At 41.2% G+C, this 15,720-nt stretch overlaps 2 protein-coding genes across 2 annotated transcripts; both read right to left on the reverse strand.

Moving 5' to 3' along the window:
• Positions 1-130: 130 nt before the first annotated feature.
• LOC308372348 (DEP domain-containing protein 1B-like) lies at positions 131-4,741 on the reverse strand (the record flags this gene model as incomplete). Its single annotated transcript, XM_080847505.1, has 11 exons — positions 131-325; positions 950-1,147; positions 1,534-1,710; positions 2,108-2,274; positions 2,648-2,788; positions 2,870-2,917; positions 3,122-3,252; positions 3,344-3,471; positions 3,697-3,838; positions 4,267-4,532; positions 4,694-4,741. The coding sequence occupies 11 exons, from the start codon at positions 4,739-4,741 to the stop codon at positions 131-133; spliced, it is 1,641 nt and encodes a 546-aa protein (XP_080703631.1).
• A 1,279-nt stretch (positions 4,742-6,020) lies between these two features.
• Positions 6,021-7,545, reverse strand: LOC308372350 (very long chain fatty acid elongase 7-like; the record flags this gene model as incomplete). Its single annotated transcript, XM_080847507.1, has 7 exons — positions 6,021-6,236; positions 6,341-6,477; positions 6,563-6,668; positions 6,835-6,891; positions 6,987-7,064; positions 7,169-7,359; positions 7,482-7,545. 7 exons carry the CDS (start codon positions 7,543-7,545, stop codon positions 6,021-6,023), a joined length of 849 nt encoding a protein of 282 aa, XP_080703633.1.
• Positions 7,546-15,720: the final 8,175 nt, after the last annotated feature.

Here is a 15,720-nt window from a genome sequence, read left to right on the forward strand (position 1 = left end):
TCTCTCTCAACAATAGTCGTCGTAGTCCAATAATTTAACGATAGTCGTAAGCTGATCATTTAACGAAAGTTGTAGATGCCTCTGTGAGTTGAAGCCCTGTGTGGTGTGTGGCGTGGAGTGTGACCTGTTCCTATGATGCACCTGGGATCCGCTGGAGGCTCCAGGCCCTGTAGCTCCAGCTCCTCTGGAAGGGCTGGAAGGGCTTCTTCAGGCTGCGGAACATCAGCTGGGGCTTCAGCTTCGGGGGCTTCACTGGGAACACGGCCGCCTCGCTCTCCGCCGTGGGGAAGCGGCGCGTGTAGATCTCAGGGTACGACCTCTGGAACTGAGCAGAAACGAGGTTTGAGGTTAGGAGGGGTTATGGAGAACTCATCAGCCCACTTGTTAGTTCCAACCTTTTATATACCTGATTCAGTTAGTACGGCACCTTCGAAAGCATCTGAAGGTGTTCAAGAAGGACCTCTCTCACATGACTAAATCCTTAAGAGTGTTGCCAGCAGGAGACTCCTTCAGCTCCGCTGCAATAAGGACCGTTACAGGAAGGTCATTCCTGCCCACCCAATAGACATCTACAATAAATCCCCTCTGTGCCAGGAGAGGGGACTCCTCTGAGTGGCAATGCACATTTATACATATATTTATATATAATATTATTATTTTGTGTATTCATTTTTATTATTCATTAGTTATTATTTTATTTTAAAGTGTAACACTGAAATCTTCCTTTGGTGATAAATTAAGTAATGAATCAATCAATCTGTCTTTCTTTCTCTAAGAGACAATCCAGTGGCTGGCTAGCCTAGTGGCAGCACAATTAAACATGTAATAACTTATGCAGAGAGAGAACTGAGCTGGTGTGCATGATATGGACAGAAGAAATCTTATAACTCATAATGGCGTATTTCAGACTTCTGGCAAACTGCCAGAGTAGTGTACCGCTCTCAGGTACCTGCTTCAGCTTCTTCTTCTTGTCCTTGACGGACATGTTCTCGTCCTGAATGATGCCCTCCAGCAGCCCCACCATGGCGTCCTGCGAGGCGGAGACGCGCTGCTCCTCAAACTCCTCGCGGCTGATCTGCCGGCAGAAGGTTGGCGGACCACTCGGTGATAGCACAGACATGTCTGCATCTGCTCCGGCATACTTTATCTGCATGACAAGACAAAAGAGTAGAACACTTTCTGAACTGCTGAATTGTAACATATGAACAGACAACACCGACAAAGAAAAAGGTTGAAAGAATGCTGCAGTGTTAAACACATGGGCCAGTAAAGAACTGGACACAATAGTGTTCAGCGTAACAGAACAGAACACTGGGTATTTTTTATAATATATACAGTGAAATCATATAAAGTAAAAGTACTGACTAAGGGAGGGTATAGACTATTTTAATAGAATTCGTATTGTACAGAGGACAATATAGAACTGTAAATTCACAAGGCATAAACACATGTATACAAAAGTGTATAGAATGAGTGGTAGGGATAGCTGTCAGGGTGGGGTAGAGGTGTATGGTTTTCCCCTGAGCTCTTCACCTGCACTCTGCGTAGCTGGCTAACGTGCTCCTCCACGGACTTCTGAAGACGGGTGGGGACCTGCAGCGCCACTTCCTGGTTGTCCATCATAAAGGTCACCAGCTTGGTGGCCAGCAGCTCGTCCAGGTCCACCTCATCAGACGAGGATAGGATGCAACGGGAGAAGGTCTGAGCCATCTGCACATCGAAAGCAAATTCAGACAAAGCTGACTACAGTTCTGAGACTATGCACATGCTCAATCTCCCAAGGTTACCTTAAAAGCATAAGACAACACACAGCAAGTACTCTTACTTTAATTCCTTCACAAGTGGTTATAAGTTGAACTAAAATGACCCCAAACTGCACAGATCTAGATTTTGCTTTTATTCTACTCATAAGCTGGAATGAACATACCATCCAAGTGATACTGTGGACTATTGTGAAATATACTGAAGTTAAAATCATATACATATACAAGAGTGTAGCAAGGACCTGTTTCAACACTTGTGGAGAGGGAATGCGAGAGTGTGTTTTTGTGTGTGTGTGTGTGTGTGTGCCTGTGAACATAAGAAAATGTGAGATGCAGGTGTCTACCAGGGTGCGTGTTGCTATGGCGTCGTTGAGCGGCGGGAGGGTGGTGTTGTGGCAGACGCGGGTCATGAGGCGCAGCAGGAGCTGCAGCTTGCGGCGGTTGGCAGGGGGCAGCAGGACACAACACATCTGCACCGCCTCAGACGCTACCTGCTGCTTCTGGAGCAGGCCTAAAAGGGAAGAAACACACACACACACACAAACACACACAACAGCAAAGTGTGAAAGTGAAAGTCAATGAAGTGGTTCAAAAACAACATTCCACTACCACTTAATGAGTACGGAGTGACTCAAAATACAAATACACACTCACACACAAATAGAAAAAATTGTGAAAGCACATACAAAGACACAGAATAGATTGAGACAAAGACCTTCATCACCTTCAGCTAAAACACTCAGACATTGTTATCCAGATAAATACAACACAGACATGTTTGAAAATATATATGAGTATATATGACCATCCAGCCTATCAAAACCCATCTTAACCACACAACATCAAACCACAAACTTTATTACACCATAGAGGTTGTCGCTCACCAAGAATGTTTACAAACACATCATAGAGCTGGAATGTCAGGAGAGGCTCCTTCAGCCTCTGGAAGTACTCAGCCACCGTCCTGAACACGTCCCTCTCAAAGCCAGGGTACATGGGCTGTCTGCTGTCACAGCCATTGGGCCCTGGGCGGGCAGGAAAACAGGAAGTGATGCGGGGTAATGTAACCTGATATAGGCTTGCCAACATGTTTGCTCAATACTTACAGTTTGCCAAGCACTTCATTGCAGACAACACCCAATGTGGAAGGTCATCTATTTGAAAGGAAAAAGAAAAGATTAGGACAACACAATCAAACTCAGAACAAAATCATCACAGAAATGTGTTTGAAAAGACAATTTGTTTTCGGCATGACATAAAACAAAAGCCGACCAATAAAGTTATGCTTAACTTTACACTGTCTCAATACCATCTAAAAACATTTAATGTTGTACATGACATATAGAGAGGTCTATCACCTGCTTTGTTCTTTAGGACAACAATCCCCTGCTTGTTGACACAGTATACGTTATGAATGATGTGCTTGGGGTTGACATGCTTGGAATCCAACACACCCTCCAATGACTGCAGCCCCAGCACACGCTGTAACCTGGCAACAGATAGACCTGAAGTTAACACTGAAGGCTTTTACAAGCATCTGCATTTTACTGCATATGGGGTTATGGGCCTACTATACTTACTCAGCTAAAGTCATCGCCCTCCAGATCTGGTCCAGGTGTTTTGCAGTGATCTCTCTCCTTCGTATAAGCTTGCATTCGTGCACCTCTCCAATAGCTATGCTGTGTCTCTTATTCCAGGTCTCGGAATTCTGTAGATATATATCAAATATTATGAATCACTGTCGTAAACAGAGGTTCTCCATACTACATTCAAAAACAGAAAAACATTGTACACCTTCCATTGTTTTTAGTGTACATTGCATATGTATCAATATTTCTGGCCCTTTATTTTTATTCTAAGTGGAAGCTCTTACAACCAGACATCACAGTCCCCTAAGTGAGATAAGAAATCTAATCCAGCAACGTTTCCTCACCAGGACGAGAGGCTTTAGGGGGACATTCCCCTGTGGCAGGACCTCCTCGTAGTCATCCCAGCGGGGCAGTCTGGGCAGGGCCAAGCTGTCCGTCTGTCGTGGCCTCTGGGGCACTGGTTTCAGGGGGGATTCTGGTGGAAATCTGATCTCAAGAAGAGACAAGATCATGTATGTGGATTTGTAGATACTGAGTAAACCGGACGTAATTAAGAAAGTTCTAAAAATGGTCCAAGCTTTCAGACAGCCAGGGCAGTAATGGTAATTTGAGGTAATTCGAGGTGATAACATCATTCTTTAGAAATACTGCATTGGATTTGCAGACCATAAGCCTATAACAAGTGCCCAATATGGAACATGGCAAACTGTTACATTGCATCAATGCATAAGAAATGGTCTTGGTCCTATGGCACGGCACTAATTAAGACGAGTCGAGCAAAGCATGTATTTATGTTTTAGTTCCAACCAAAGCGCTGCATTCAGGGGGAATCTTGTCTGAATTAGGCTATACCATTATCGGAAACAGCCATCGAGCAACCAACAATAATAGCAATCAATAACAACAAAAACTACCTGTACAAGTGTCCATTATCCTCAAAATCCTCTTTCCCAAACCGGCCTTTCACGTCCTCAATTACGTGGTTCCTCATGAATTTCCTCAATAGTTGAAGGGTCTGGTAGCGAGTGACTTCGGGTCCAAAGTTGTGGTTTCGCTTCAGAAGCCCGTGGAGATAATCAATAGCCTCTGAGCCAGTGAAGCTGTTGTCATAACTACGGAAATGTAGTCTGTGTCGCCGTAAAGGCATTCCTCCACGAAACAGCCTGATTGTTTCATTCCACTGGAAAGGGCAGGTATAAGTCCACAATCAAAACTAAACACTAGTGAAATATTCAACATTGTTCACAAGGTAGAGATACTTAACACGTTAACGGTTAGGCAGATCCGTTGGGTCTTAAATTACTCGGCTAACGCTAGACAACACTGTCATCAACATCTTACCAGCTTCGTAGCCCTGTAAGGTCCCGGTCCGATTATTTTACCATCCATTTCACGCAGTCACAACGGATCCATCTACTTTCCGTATATTTCGTATTTAGAAATAATGTTTTCGCATAGTTTAGCTACCCAGCTAGCTCTAGTTTAACGCTACAAGCGACCAGCCATGCCAGCGAGTTGATAGAGGTTTGAAAACTTGGTGCACAACAACATGAGCAAAATGATTGGAGCACGCTACGAGTCACATGACACAGTGACCATAAATGGTTTTCCTGGAGACGTAAACTCCAAGTTCAGACCGGACATTTTTTATTTGCTGGACATTTTTTTTAAAAAGGAAACAAAAATAAATACCATTTAATTCAGGTCAAATAATTTATTCGATCATAAAATCACATTCAACATTTGTTGCCCATCTTTAAGATTCTCAATTTAGTTTGGCATCATATGAAAAACTATATTTTTTAAAAGACATTAGCACTTAACAGAAAACAAAAGAAAACATTTATACAAAAAAAATACAAAAAAAAGACTGAAGCATAGTTCCTTCACTGAGAGCAGATGTCAAAGATTAACTTCCAGTAAGCCCTCTCCAGAATACAAATTAAGATCAAGACTTTTAGCACTTAGTCTAATCACCAACAAATTTAAAAATGATAAATTTAACACATTTAAATAAACAAATAAATATTTCAAGTCAAAATCACATCACATTACATTACGAGTCACATCCATCATTCTAGGCAACTTCAGGAGTCTCCCCTCCGGTCTGTGAGTCGTACTCTACTGCTCCTATGGGAAGTTAATCTGGATCCAGCGGCTTTTACAGCAGCACTGGGACAGCCCATCACATCAACCTCCCCTCAGGAACAGGGTTACATCAATACCTCCTTTATAACATTAATCAGTCAAAACATGTTATGAAGCAACACATCTTATTCAAATCAATCATCTTCTATCATCTCTCTAAAACAATAAGTACTTCTAGGGTAATCTTAAACAAATAAAACAATCCTCACCAAAAGAAAAAAACATCCTGTGATTTAAGGGACAATCTAGTTTCATGCCCAGTCGTTGCTAACGCCCACCAATATAACCCCTCCTACCCTCCTCTTGATGGCATTCTGGTTATGCCGTAACAAAACTGTGAGAAAAGCATTATACTAATAAACTTAAATCTTTCTAAATAAGGTGACTGAGGATACTTAATAATTTAAACATAAAAAAGGTTAGACAGAACTTGAAAACCTGTTGAAATGGTCAAGGGTGGGGAAAAAAAAAAAGTCTCAAAATATAAAAATCTGTACAGAAAAGCACCTTGCTCAAGTCTTCACATTTCCCTCTTGTGCTGGCCAATCCCATTTTGTTCAAGTACCTTTGGTAACCTTTTGCCCTTTGTGTAGGCGTGGTAGTAGAAGTTGAGGAACAGTACCAGGAAAATTAGTCCATACAGGCCAATGACGTATAGGAAGACAGGGAACTGATAGGGGCAGTCTTTCATGAGGATGAACTGTCCGACGTGTGCAGTCACCATCACAAACTGAATCTGTGAGAAAGACAGGAGACAGAAAGACATGTTTACACTCCAGTTCATGAAACAGCATTTAACTGAAGCTATTGAAATTTCATTAACTATAAAAGCAGACCTACCAGCTGAATGGTGGTCATGTGCTTCTTCCACCACAGGTACTTCTGGTAGGCAGGTCCCAGGGCTGCAAGGGCATAGTAGGAGTACATGATGACGTGCACAGCAGAGTTCACCAGGGCATGGAAGGTTCCGAGGCCCCCTGAAAGAGAGAAAAGAATGTTTCATTCCATCTAAAGACAGTTGGGTTTGTGTTTGTAGTTAAATGTCTGAGAATGAGACTGTACCTGCAGAAAACTTTACACCAAACCACCAGGTGAATGGCATGATTGAGTGGTGGTAGACGTGAAGGAACGTGACCTGGCTGTTCTTTTTGCGAAGCACAAAGAAGATCTAGAATAGAATAAAATGAATCTCTTTAAACATAATTGTACTGGACGTGACACATAAATGGCATGTACAAAAGGACCAGGCAAGTTTGTAAAACTCATCTCACAAGGAATTCATAATGCCTTATGTAACAGTACAAAGGGATGTATGGCAATAGACAAACACTTACGGTGTCCAACATCTCAATGAATTTGGAGATGTAGTATAGCCAGCAGGTCCATGCCATCTACAGGTAAGGAAGCAAGAGCAGGATCAACACAAGAACTTTACATTTGATTCAGACTTTTATTTAAAAAACATTGATAAAAATGTTCCTCTTACCCGAAGACCTTGGGGAGAATTGTAGTCAACAAGGTCACACTGGTATGAATATCCATTAGCCCAACCAGCCATCAGAAACTAGTAAAGTAAGATTGATACAGTGAGCGACAACAAAACAAACAACAAACCCCAGCAAATTTTAAAAATCAAAAGTCCAAATTAATATCACTCCTTTCACTTACCTCATAGATCATGTATAGGGAAAAAGCAACAATGCTAAAGTTGTAAACAATCATGACATTCTTGAGATCAAAGGGCTTGCGGTTATCCATTAGCCGTGGGCCCAAAGATGCAACGAAATAGATGTACCCCACGATGATCATAGTCTGAGTGACTGGCGACGACATCAACAGCCAGTCTGCAACCCGTGGATCTTAAGAGAACAAGCGGAGAAACGTGTTTATAACCTTTCAAATGCGGGCAGGTTAAGATCACTAAAGTCGGCCATACTATGAGATTCATCTGGACATCACAATATCACACTGTAAGACACACCTGCTTGCTTGATCCACTCATCGTAAAGATTGACGGCTCGGGATGTCAAGGATTTGAAAATCATTGCGTTACCTCGGTTTCTGAAAAAAATGTGAAGAGTTAACCTACTGCCACTGCCATATTCGTAGGCTACAACACTTTGCTTACTTACAACAAGGAAACAAACTAATAAAACTACGGGACAGCATTCAAAGCATACAAAAACACATCAACCAACGCTTTAGCATTTTGCATGTTAAGATAAAAAACACTAGAGCTATACCAGTTTTGCATAAATGTATCTACTTATCATCAGTCCCCGTTCATTAATACGTGTGAGGTGAAAACAATATATAAAACTATGATTAAGAGCTGGTCCTCAAACAAGCGTGACATTTGGTAACGTGTCATTTGGAGAGAGATAACAGTCATCCGTGACATGAAATTTCAGTTAACAAAACCCCACTAAAGCTTACTCCAAGAAGATTCAAGAGGGTAGGCTGTAGGCTACTAGATCAGTGAAAATATTGTAGCAAAACAACATGACAACCGAATAAATTCCCCAGTATTTCATTCCCATACCTTTAATCAGGGTATTTCCAGCCTCCCAGGCGCCGTCTCCGTTTTGTTCCTGGTTCGCCCAACTCTGAATTACTCACCTGCTGCTGCACAACTTTATCGTCACCCCTGCAGGTGTCTCCTCCCAGAAGGTGTGGAGCTTTCGTCTTCCGGCACATACCCGAAACTCCATCCTGGCTGCCCATTGGCTGTCGCTTTGTTATCGCAGCAAGAAAGTTATGAGGAGAATGTTGTCCTGTATAATTCCAGGCTAGATCAGTACAGTGATCAATGAAACTCTTCCTTGAATTTCGAAATCTTCCATGAATGTAAACAATGCACAAATGCAAATTTTAATCAGATTCCTTACTAACAGTTCCATTTTACCCAGAACTGAACATGTAGCCTATAAATCTGAACCCTGGAAGTCTCCATGCATAATAAGTATGAAACCATCATTGTAATGACAGTAGAAGTACTCCCTTCTTTGTTGGGTGTGTTTACACAAAAACCTGAGCCCTCCTAAAGCCTGAGTCTCAGTCTCAATTGTAAAAGGGTCCAGTACCATCCAAATCTGAACTGCTATGGGTCCCACCCTGAAAACGGCCAGACAATATAGTAATGCCACCAATAGAGGATGTTTGGATGACTCTCTGTTTCTAAGTGTCCATTGAATTGGCTAATGTCTTTCATTACAAAGACCGTTCAGGAGACCTTAAGGAGAACAACTGTTCTATGGGTGTAATTAACTTTACTTGGGGAAAGACCAGGGAGCCTACATCATGAGAAGTATCACATGATACCCACTTATCTTGTTGCATCTTTCCTTACTTGTCTAGAACTCCACTTTCCTCTCAGTTTTATTTATGATAAAACCCCAGGGGCTTGTTGGGTTAAGTGGTGTACTGAACAGAATTATGATTTCTGTTGTCCAGAGTCCAATATTTGTTTGTTGATTGATTTGGAACCGTGTCACTCAGAGGTGGGAGGAGAAAAGATAGGAAACATTAAGGGCACCTTTGTACTGAATGGGTTCATTTTTAAATAATAAATTCGACCAAAATCAATAAAAAAGGGGGAAAAAAAATGTGTAACAGATACTCCTTAATAGGAAATAGATTTTTTAATTATTATTATAGAAATATTCGCATTCAACCAAATTTGTTGAATACCACGAACATATATATAACAACATATAACACAATAATATTACAACTGACTAAAAACAGCACGAATAGCTTAATATATATAAATACATTTATTAAGAGTTCAACAAAGTGTGACAATATAGATTAAAGTACTTCCCTGAGGAACAATAAATACAGCAACAGTTATTCCCTGAGGTGTACAGATTTGTTTATACACATGTGTTTTGTTTATACACATGAGATTACTCTGAAGGTTTCCTTGCCATCCCTGGCCAGTGACAAAAACTGGTTCATCCACAGAGATGACAGAAGTTTGGATGTGGTGTTGACACTGGAAAATTAAAAAGGACTTAGACGTTTTCTGGTGTCTGGTAGACATTATCCCATATATATTTGAACATACTTCCAAGGACAAAATATGAACAAAACTGACCATCCATTTTTGAACAGTCTCTCCATCTGTTTTTACCCACAGACAAATAATAAGTTCATTATCAGTTTATTAGAAAACAACGTGTGACGCCCTGTAAGATAAACACCGGCTTGTTGGCTTAATGATTTGAACAGTTGTGGTTTCTCTGACATCTCTTGTAATGAGGCACATGTCAGATGGGTCTAGGACATTAACAACTTACCTTTGGGTCCCTTTATAATGTTATTTTTTCCTATCTGCTTTTTTGGAATTTGAAGTCAAGTTTTAGTATGAGGTTCTTAAAATCTATATAGGAGCAACATATGGCTAATTTGGAGGGGGAAAGAAAGCCTTCAATAGGATTTGAATAGGAATTTGAGCCAACTCAGCTACTTGAAAAATGTAGGGACGCACCCACACCCCCACCCCCGCCCGGCTCTACCACCCTCACCACCCCCATACAACCCCCAGGAAAAATCTGAAACATTGTTCATGTACAAGGCATTGAGACAGCTGTTCCACCAGTGATAAAAACCTGTCTGTCCTGCTTAGCCAGATCATGAGAGGATTGCCTGTAGGATTGATTCTCAGCATTTCCTCATAAGGAGGGGTCACGTTCTGGGTGAATCTTGTTGTTTTGGAGGGACTTCCTGTCCTTCAACAACAACCAGAGACCTGTCTGAGGATGTGAATGTGTGCCAAAGCATCTTGAGAATCTCTAGAGGTATTTTCAGCGAAGAAAATCAACATTGGTGAATAGTTGGTTGGTTGGTTGGTTTAACTTTGCATTAAAAAGTTATAAAAATGTTTTAGTTTTTTTTCCCTTTTAAATTAAATAGAAGAGCCAGTCATTATATAAGAAGAATTATATAATTTGTTATATTGACATTTCCGAGTAAGAATAGTCTTAGGAGAACTTGAATTACTTTGTATGTCAAAGGTTCATGCAATTGAGACACACAAATTCATAACGGGACATTCAGCAAGGAATTACATTACAAACACTAGGCTATTGAATGCACATGAAAACCTTCGAATAGTGTTCGCGCATCAGCGCCATTCATCCACCGCTAGAGAGAGCAATTGGATCTTTTTTTCGTCAAGGGTTTCCCATGGCCAAAAAACGTCAACATAATTGTAACATAACAGGCTACGTCTCTCTTTCGAGATTCAAATCAATAACCTAACCTATACGTTTTATTATAATTGTAAGCCATTTATAATTTATTCCACAACTCTGTAAAAAGTCTGTCTGTTGTTTGTAAAATTGGATTGCGTTGAATAACTTCACGGAAAATGTCAATTTGTTTCATCCACAAGTGCGTCGTTGATAGTTTTGTCCTGTAGAGGGCGCTCTGTAACAGAATTAAAGAGGAGGTCTGAATGTAGACCTCGGTTTTCCCTGTACTTTGAGAGGATGTTGTTCGAATTCGTCCCAGATGGTGTAAATTACATGCTCACCAAATATTTCAATGTGCAATTGCACATGAAGGTAGATTGTCCTTTGCAAGAAATATGTGAAGAGTTTGGTATGTGTTTGGTACATGCAAGGCCAATGTGACACCTTGATGGACATGTAATGTATAATTTCTTATGAGGTAGAGTTAGACCAAGACTGAGACAAGTATGTGTTCCTTAGAGAGTTATATATCATTTTAATCGCATTTCAAGATTTAATATATTCCCCTGCAAAACTCCTTTCCAATAAATACTAATACGAACTGGTCAGTATGAAGACATGTCTTGCTGTGAATCTGTGCTGTGAAATATGTTGATCAAAATAAATACTGAATGAATAGTTGAAATCCATATCTTTTCAGTGAAAACACATGCAGGGAGGGGAATTATTGCATCTCACCAAGTAAAACTATGAGCTTGCTGAAATCCAAGAACTCGCTGAAGAAAAAGCCAGTGCTTTTATTTAGATTAAAAACGAATCCGTGGGAAAATGTACAGATCCAATGCTAAACAGTATGCAGATGATAAGACATTCCCACTCAAGGTGTGCAATATTCCTCTTCAAACATTTTCCCCCAAAGATGTTAAAACATGTTGGGTTAAAAAAGACAACAGGTTCTCTTTTTAAGATTAATAGTGTTAATATAGCCTACACATCTTTTCTAAAAAAATATTTTTGCACTTTAACTCAGGGATGGGGAGCAGCAGGCTATACTCTCATGAAAACAAAGTGGCTTCGATTGCCACAGATATACTGTACATTATACACACACTTCAACCACATACCATCCCACTCACGCACTAAGGACATCATGACAGGCCTGACCAGGCATGACCTATCCGCCTGAGACAGCAGACAGCGGTCCTGAGGAACATACAGTAAAAGACGAGTAACGAGAGATTTTTAATAAACAAAACAAAAAAACGCTCTCCACCTCCAGTGTCTCATAAGGATTAGAAAAAGGGCTCATTGTGGCGAGGGAGCTGCAAGATAAACGACAACTCTCTCATGAAGAGTGCTACAACAGGTTATGTGTGTGAAGGGTTGCGAAGAGCGAGTGGAGACACTAAGTCAGTGCCCTCCTGTCTGGGAGAGAACATGTTACATGTCAGAGGTTCCAGCCACTGCTCGGAGCTGTTCAGTTAATTCTATACAGCTATACTATACTAAACTTATGAATCTGTCCCAAGAAAGTCATGAATATATTGTGTTCCCATAGCTCAACTGGTAGTGCCAGGAGCTAATAACACCAAAGGGTTGATGCCCAGGGAACACCAGTAAAAAAAAAAAAACATGTATACTTTACCTGTGATGTTGCTTCAGATAAAAGTGTCTACTAAATTAATAAATGTAAATGTATGTCTTGAATGTTGTAAATGTCTCCATGTCTGCCATATAGTGCATGCAATGAAATGTTAAAGATAGCATATTGGTCTATTTGTGTACATTATCTGTACTGTTCCTGTGGCATTATAATCACTTATACAGGACTTCGGTTATAAAAGGCAGATAATATGGATTTATGAGGGAATCAATTATTCTCCACTAGGGGCGCTATTCACCATAGTGGAGCCAAGCTGCCATTGAATTCCTCCCTTTAGGCAGTGGCCTAACTGACTGCAGTGTTTTATCATGTGCTTGGTTACACTGAACCACTTTTACTGAGACAAACACTAAATTCCCTCTGAAACCAGTATCTGTTGTATTTGCCTATGTTTACACAGAGAGATAGACAGGTGAATCACATGAACAAAGCCAGAAAAATTGATTGACACAGATAGACTGATTGATTGATTTAAATAGAGAGAGAGAAAGACAGGGGGATATGTATAGACTGTCATTTTGTTTGCAGTCAAGTACAATCTCTTGACATAAAACAACACAGCTATTTGCACACTTTTACACAGTCTTTTTTCTTTGTGCATCTCAGAACCTTACCAGTGAAAAGGACCAGTTTGTTATAATACAACAACAGATGGCCCGCCACTGCAGACGAATCCAACCCCAAATCTGAAAGAAAATATAGCAAAAAAATAGACTCCAGATTGCTGGGTCCGCCGCCACGAGCCACCCCTTGGGTAAAATTAAGGACATTCAGCATTTTGTGTGACTGCCAAGAGAGTTATAATTATAAAACCCATGCATATGATAAACTATAAATCAATGATGTGTTTATTAGGTTGTTTATCTGGCTCTTGCCGTACAGAGCTGTGCTTTCTGAATGATGCAATGCCCGGCGTTTCACATCATGGAGTAAACATTTTGGCTTGTTCAAACAGTAGATAAGTTTGTAAATGGCTGTCTGTCTGTAACCACTTTGCATTTGCCTCTTATTAATTTCGCTCCTTAGCTACCTGTCTCCAGGCAGCTTCTCCTTGACCACCACTCTATCTTTACTGTGTCTCCGTGGCGACCAGACTCTCCTCCAAGTCTCTCCTTGCTTTAGTAGTTGGTATATGTCAAGCAACCATTCTTGTCTCCTTAAAAAAAGAAAGAGGTGTGTCTTTCCTGGAATGCTGCATACTTCATTGATGATCTTGATCTGTTTTTGATTGAGATCTACTGTAGAGGCAGAACGCTATGTTTGAGACTTTGGGTTTTGTTATTAGGGAACTTCTCCCAGCTTACATTCCGCCATGTAAACTTCTCAATTGGCAATTAGCTGTGAGTGTTCCAGCATCCAAACTTGGCAGATCCATGCGGATTGCAGAGCCTCTGCAGCAGTGCCAGACGGTCTCCCAGTACAGTGAATGTGGTTGGCAAGGGCCAGACTAGCACAGAATGGCCACCCACGTAACAACACTAAAAGTTTAGGCATGGCAGCAATGCAGATGTGAAAGACATAAGGGACTGGATGAAGTATGCAAGTGCGGATGGAAGTATGATCATAACATCCCCACATCCTTAAACCCCTCAGAGGCTTCTTCCCTCATCAATCTTTTCATACACTTTTAGCGTATTACCATGGGCCTGGACAGGAGGCTAAAACGTTAAATTCCATTTTGGGGAATGCTTGAGGCAAAGAATCGTTTTAAAAATGTATTTTGTATGGTTCTACTCCCTGACAAATTTTAGGGTACATGCCTTTGTGCTTCAGTTACGTCAGTACAGTTTTGGATTTGTTATTTTCAATCTCTGTTGCAGTGGGTCATTGAATGGATATTAGTTTCAGCATAGAAATATGTTTTCTTTTCCAAAATGGGTCTCCCATAAACCTTCCGACTTATTCATTTATTTAAGTGATGAAGATAAAGGTTAGAAATCGTTTTCCTTTAAATCTTAGTTCACTGAAACTGTAATCTTATGAACAGAAATTCTTCAGTCAGCATCCAAAATAACCTTTAAGGGTTCCTCTTAAGAGGTCGATAGAGCGAATTATGCACCATAGATGTGGTCAGTTTTAATTAAATTTGGCTAATTTACAAATTCAATACAACTCAATAATGCCTTGTTGAAATCTACAGGCTATTTTTCATTCATTAATGTGATTTATGCTCCTCCCACAAACTAGATTGATCCCAACTCTGCTACCATACAAGGCAATCTGAATCTGCTGAATATATTAGTATCCAGACATCCAACACATTTCTCAGACCTCTACCAATTACCACCAACCAAATAAACCAAATAACCCAAATAACTCCAATAATGTTAACATTGGGGAGTATCCAGCAACATTTATGGAGCACTTTTTCTAACCGCCGCAGTAATCCAGCTCATCACCATTAGGGCAATTACAGTGACAATTTTGAGAGGCGATCTGGTGCACAAGAAATGAAATTTTCTGTTTGACAGCACCCCTACCCACCCCCCCCCCCCCCCCCCCCCGCCCCCCACCCTCCTCCACCACCCTTTCACACTGTCTGCCTCTTCACTCATATGTTAGTCATATGAATTTCAAATCATGTGAATGATGATGAGCAGGGGTGGTGTGTGTGTGTGGGGGGGGGGGGTGGGGGGTGAAGGATGGCTGTGTGTGTGTGTGTGTGTGTGTTGGGGGTATGGGGTGAGTGAGGCGGATTTCCACCCATCCTACAGCTCAGTGTTCAGAACGTCAGATGTCATGGAGGAGATTGTTTTGACACACCGTTAAGAAATTCAGCTGGAAGATGGACGGCTCATGAAATTTGCAGGCCCTGATTGAATTTATGGTATTTTCATAAAGGCCATCAACTGGCCGCCTGCAGAGAGAGAGAGAGAGAGAGCCTGACAGGCTGGAGACGATAGCCCCCTGGAGGCCAGCTCAAAACCAGACCTGGGGCAGGTCTAGCTGAGGTGAGTTTAACGTCAGGGAGGACCTGGGCCAGATTGGTGCATATATGCCAGATTTGGACCTGATTCCTTCCTTTTGTGGATAGGTGGGGGACCCACTCACATACACATGTGGATAGGTCCCCCCCCCCACTCACATACATATCTCAATCTATCTTCCTATGTCAAACTCCCACCCATGCATCCACACCCACAATACAACCAAGCTCTGCTTTTTTATACCTGCAGCACCTTTCTTGCACAGTTCTTAATATGACCCTCCCTACCCACAGCAAACATGCATGCACACACACACACACACACACACACACACACACAGACACACACACGCATACACACAATCCCCCCCACACACACAGCCATTTATCACCACTGTCTATCTTTGCCACAGAATAAAACAGGCAAAGATCA

Source organism: Sprattus sprattus, assembly GCF_963457725.1.
Source record: "Sprattus sprattus genome assembly, chromosome: 11".
NCBI lineage: Eukaryota > Metazoa > Chordata > Actinopteri > Clupeiformes > Clupeidae > Sprattus > Sprattus sprattus.